This window comes from Ailuropoda melanoleuca, chromosome 7 (assembly GCF_002007445.2).
Source record: "Ailuropoda melanoleuca isolate Jingjing chromosome 7, ASM200744v2, whole genome shotgun sequence".
NCBI classification, from domain to species: domain Eukaryota; kingdom Metazoa; phylum Chordata; class Mammalia; order Carnivora; family Ursidae; genus Ailuropoda; species Ailuropoda melanoleuca.
In genome coordinates, this window is record NC_048224.1 from 55265910 (window position 1) to 55271708 (window position 5799).

General features: G+C 52.0%; 1 protein-coding gene across 1 annotated transcript in view; it reads left to right on the forward strand.

Annotated features, from left to right (window-relative positions):
• PRDM12 (PR/SET domain 12) overlaps positions 1 to 2507 on the forward strand; it is a 16047-nt gene extending 13540 nt beyond the window's left edge. The window contains exon 6 of the mRNA XM_034663741.1: positions 2443 to 2507. Within this exon, the coding sequence (XP_034519632.1) occupies positions 2443 to 2507 (65 nt within the window). The remainder of the gene's footprint in view (positions 1 to 2442) is intronic.
• The last annotated feature ends 3292 nt before the right edge of the window (positions 2508 to 5799 follow it).

Sequence of the window (5799 nt, forward strand, 5' to 3'; positions counted from 1 at the left end):
CGGCGCGCGCACGGCCCCTCGGGCTGCCTCTTGGGACTGGTGCCCCGCAGTGACACGATCTTGAGAGTTGGGGGCTGGCGGGGCTCTGGGGCAGCCAGAAGGGACCCGAGACCTGCTCTTCCCTGGCAGGCGGGCCCTTCTCTGGTTCTGGCCACCTTGCTCCCAAAGCCGGCTCCCGGGGAGGGACGAGGCACGAGCACTGTGCAGTGTGCCGAGCAGGCTGAGCGCGACGGCAAACGGAAATCCACCGGGGTACCCGGGCAAGGCCCTGGTCCTCTTAGGGCCTCAGTTTCCCCCTTCCCCATCCGTAAAATGAGAGTTGGAGCCACGCCTCCTCCCCTTCATCTCTGACTTCTTGCTTAGGGAAGAGAAGCTTCCCTTCCCCTCCTGGCCATACTTCTGCGGGAGGAGGGCAAGACCGGCTTCTCCGCGGGGAAAGCACTTCCTAGCAGTGGGGGATCCTGGGGGGTTCCGCCCCGCCCACCCACACCCTTGTCGCCTCCCAAGTCTGGCCGAACTCTGGCTGTGGGCGCCCTCTGGTGTCGCCTGTCCCACCTTGCAGTCATGTACCAGAATTCCGGTAGGGCGTTTTGTAAAATAAAGAAACTATAATAATAATGACAAGTATAAAATGTATAGAGTTTTCAAGAAACTGTGTTCTACTTCCAGAAAAATGGTCACTTTAACTTTGTAAATATTTATCTAAAATGATATTTACGAAACTGTGATATATATTATTTGATTGTATATGTACAACTGTAAATACATTTGTACCTCTCTTGTATTCTAAAATAAAAATTACTTGGAACATTTATCACTTAGCCTCTGAAGGGATCGACACATTTATCTGCATGAAAAGGAAATATGGAAAGTGCCTAGAAACTGGAGAGGGCATGGGAAGAGTTGTTTCACTGCTTTTGAAAGTCACCATTGTGCCCTCCCCAAGGAAGCTTCTCTGTCACAGCTGGGATGTCAGCTCCTAAAAAGATGGCCACGATTCAAAGCAACCGGAAATCTCTATAGGGGCTGGGTATATTCTTCATGCTTCCAGCTGACTCTCAAATATTGGTGTCACATTTTGTTACTTCCCCAAAATCTTTACTTACTTTTTTATTTTTCATTTTCACGAACAACTTAAGAAAATTCAAGCAGCCGTGGGGGTGGATCGAGATGGCCACCAAGTGCCCTCCCAGTGCCTAGAATTTCCAGATGCTCTGGGTACCCATTTCCAGACCCTCCCTGAGGAAGAGGAAAAAGCAGGATGGCCATCAATGCAGGGCCAGGCCCTGGCTCTCCTATCCAGCACCTCCTGGCCAGGGGGAGGTGAGCACACTAGGGAGTGTGAGTTCACACCTGTACTCCAGCCCATGCTGGTTGCGAGGGTCATCCTTCCAACCCACTGGCATCCCGCAGGCACACGTCTGTGCATCCTCATTTAGCCTCGTGTGTATGCACACAAGCGCGCAGACACACACAAAGACACTGGAACTCACACTTGTATATGCAGGCCATCCCCATTTGGAGCTTTGGGTACTTCCAAAGACCCCCATACTTTGGGGACTGGTCTTGTACCCCGGGCAGATGGGGGCACGGGTAGAGGCGTACAACTTGATGGTTCATTTGCAAGTCCCGTCTGAGGTTTCCTCCTAGGGTAAGTGGGGAAAGTCACCCTTGGTACCCTTCCTCCCCCTGTCACCAACCTGGCCTCGCCTTTGAAACCTCACCACTAGGCTTCCGATGCCCAGTGGCCCCTGGTGTTACCTTCCCCCCAGTGCGAGCCCCGCGGAGGCCTCTTCTTTCCCTAAACAAAGCTGAGTCTCCTTTCCTCTGGATGCTGACCAGTACAGTTAAACACCTTCCTGACCCACATGCCGTGCGTCCCAGAGAGTAACGCCAGCGTCCTTCGGGAGTCAGACTTCAGAGAAGTCAGTAGGGCTCTTGATCAAAAATTTTCATCGCTTTCCGTAGGTAATTCCATTTGGGGAAGACCCGGGGTAGAGCACAGGGTCCACAGCCCGGGCTCCAGAACCCACCTGGTGGCAGCAGGCTGTAATTGCAGGCTAAAGTGCGTCTGCTACCCCCGCTGCTGACCTACTCCAGCGCCCGCGCTGGAGATCCAAGGATGAGCAGAGAGGAATGCGGGTCCTGAAGAGCTGCACACTGGTGGGAGGCCTGATACCAAAGGCCTAAGCCTTTACCGTGCTTGCATTCCCAGCAGACGCCTCAGGCCCCTTTCCACGGAGTGCACCCCCACCCCCAACAAAGGCATTTGAACACCACAGCAGTTTCTGGCCTTAGGGATTTCAGTGCATTTATTCTGGGAATGCTCCCCACAAACCCATGAAGCTGATGCTCTTTTCTCCTCCCTGATGCACTATTAATATCCATTTGAAATAGAAGAAAACCGAGCTAGAGGGTAAATCATTTGCCCATGTCACCCAGCCATGAGTTGCGGAGCAGTCTTCGCCATGGCGGCTGACCCTAGAAGCCACGCTCAGGACCAGTAGGCCAACCACATCCCAGTCAACCCACAGAGCCAGGGGTTTCTGCATATCCCACAGGGATGTAGTGTAGACCAGCCCCGTATACTGACCTTGTATTCTTCAGCCTTGCAAAACTTGCGTACTCAATCGAGAAGCTTTTTTGTGGATTCCTTAGGACTTCAAGGTACAGGATCATGTTGCCTATGGATAGAGACAGTTTTACTTTTTTCTTTCCAGTCAAGATGACTTTTCTTTCTCTTTCTCATTGCATGGTTCGGGAACTCCAGGAGTAGAGGATTCCAGATAGAGGCCACCAGGTCTGGGTTTGAAACCCTGCTCTGCCCTCCACTGGCTGTGTGACCTGAGGCAAGTCAATTAGCATCTCTGTGCCTCAGTTTCCTCAAATGGAAAAGAATATTGTGAGGATTAAGTGGGATAATGTGTATAAACAGATAAAGCATATGACTTGGTGCCTGGCACAAAGTTAAGTGTTCAATAAATGGAAGCTATTGTTAATACAGGGATGCCTTTGGTGGGTGAGAAGGGTTGTAGCTTTTTCTACCGCCCCCCCCCCCGGGCAGTCCCCCAGAGGGCATCTGAGGCAGCTGTCTACCCCCTCTTCTCCCACCCTTTGCTGTATCCATTATCCTTAGATCTCTTGAAATGGAGGAACAGATATCCCAAACTTTCAGCTTCCTTCCCACCTCAGAGCTGGCCTGCTGGGATGTATGTCTGTGGCTGGTGGGGAAAGTTCTGGATGGCGGCTGATTAGCACCCATGCCGACTGCTTCCCGCAACGTGGTTGCCTTGGCGAAATCAGACATCTTGCATGTCGGCTCAGGGCTTCAAAGACAAGTGCTCCAAGAGAACCAGGTGGCAGCTGCATGGTCTAGTCCCACCTAATCCCCGATGTCACATATTTCTTTTTTTTTTTTTTAAGATTTTATTTATTTGACAGATTTTATTTATTTATTTGACAGAGAGAGAGACAGCCAGTGAGAGAGGGAGCCCAAGCAGGGGGAGTGGGAGAAGAAGCAGGCTTCCAGCAGAGGAGCCTGATGTGGGGCTCGATCCCATAATGCCAGGATCACGCCCCGAGCCGAAGGCAGACGCTTAACGACTGAGCCACCCAGGCTCCCCCCCCATGTCACATATTTCAAAATGTCCTTGTTGGTTGCTTTAAGTGCCCCTGTCCCTCCAGCCCCCCCACTCCCGAGTGTCAACAGTTCCTTCTTTTCCGGGCTCGTGTGTCTATCCTCTGGGTCCCCCCACCCTGAACTCCTGCCTGAGCACCTTGATGGCTGGGGCAGCAAAGGAGACAGCTCTGTGGCCCCTGCGGTGCTGGTGGTTCGCTGAGTAAGTTCATTTGCTTCCCCCCCAAGTATCTGCTGCGTGCTATTCTAAGGGTGTGCAGGACTTGTTTTCATCGGGTATGATAAGACAGGCAAATGTGGAAGTGACCGTCATGAAGGAAGAAGGTTGTTAGTCTCACAATTCCCTGGAAACAGGAGGCGGGGCAGGCCACGCAGGTGCTCACGGGGAAGCCCACAGCTTCGATCAGGAGACAGAGGGTGCAAGGAGAAAATGTGCGAAGGAGGTTTTACTATGGTTTCCAGGGGAAAGAATGGGTGAGGCCGGGTAAGCAGGTTTAGGGTTGGCTGATGGGGATAATTTCTGCGGGCTCTGAGGCATAGAGCCTGTCCCTACTTGTCTGGTACCTGGCCCCGCGGTGGGATTAGGGCAGGTGGAGAGTGGCCCAGAGTGAGCTGGGTCTGGGAGGTGGTTGAGGGTGTGGGCTCTGGATTGGTTGGTTTGCATCTGAAAGGCACACCCCGGGGCCATTGTTAACTACCTCTAGGGAATGGCTAACCCTGGAAGGAGCCTCAGTTCCAAGCACCCATACACAATGAACAAAACAGAAAGTCCCTGGTTCTTGGAGTGCTGGCATTTTAGTGGAGGAAGTCCACCAGAAATAAGCAAACACACACCAACATTCAGTGACAAGAAATGAGACAGGATCGAGTGATTAAAAAAAAAAGGGGGAACCGAGGATTATTCCAGCGAAGGTGGTCAGGGAAGGCTTCTCTGAGGAGGTGGTAGTTGACCTGAGCTCTAAGTGAGGAGAACCACCCAGCCCCACAAAGACCTAAGGGAAGAAAATTCCATGCTGAGAGCACCCCAACTGCACTGATCTTGGGGTGGTGACCAGAGCGGTGTGTACGGAATGCAGGTGAAACCAGTGCATCTGGCTGCAGTGGAGGGAGTAAGGGATCGGGTTAGGAGGAGAGCTAGCTCAGAGACAGGGCCCAGCGAAGATGAGTTTGGATTTTATTCTTGGTGTAAAGGGAAGCTGCCAGAAGTGTTCTAAGCAGTGAAGTGGTTTAACCTGATGTGTTTCTAAAAGTTCGCTCTGGGGGCGCCTGGGTGGCACAGCGGTTAGGCGTCTGCCTTCAGCTCAGGGCGTGATCCTGGAGTTCTGGGATCGAGCCCCACGTCAGGCTCTTCTGCTGTGAGCCTGCTTCTTCCTCTCCCAACTCCCCCTGCTTGTGTTCCCTCTCTCACTGGCTGTCTCTATCTCTGTCAAATAAATAAAATCTTAAAAAAAAAAAAAAGTTCGCTCTGGCTGCTGCATGGAGATTGGGTGGTAGGAGGGGCAAATGTAGAATCCCGGAGACCAGCCTGGAGGTGGTGCCCAGGTGAGAGATGACCGAGTGGCCTGAGGAAAGTGCACAGATAGGAGGTAGATGGATGTAGGGGGAGTTGATAAATGTTAGACCTGATGGGCCATTAAAATCACTGAGGGAGTTAAACACGTGTTCATAGGCTTCCAAGACCCCACTTTTGTTTTTGTTTTTGTTTTTTTTAAAGATTTTATTTATTTATTTGACAGAGATAGAGACAGCCAGTGAGAGAGGGAACACAAGCAGAGGGAGTGGGAGAGGAAGAAGCAGGCTCATAGCGGAGGAGCCTGATGTGGGGCTCGATCCCAGAACGCCGGGATCACACCCTGAGCTGAAGGCAGACGCTTAACGACTACGCCACCCAAGTGCCCCAAGACCCCACCTTTGTAGCACCTCAGTGCCCAAGTTTGGGCTCAGGAATCCATATTCTTTTTTTTTTTTTTTTTTTTTTTTTAGGATTTTACTTATTTATTTGACAGAGAAAGAGCACAAGCAGGGGGAGTGGCAGGCAGAGGGAGAAGCAGGCAGTCCGCAGAGCGGGAAGCCTGATGCGGGGCTTGATCCCAGGACTCTGGGATCATGACCTGAGTCAAAAGCAGATGCTTAACCAACTGAGCCACCCAGGCGCCCCGAGG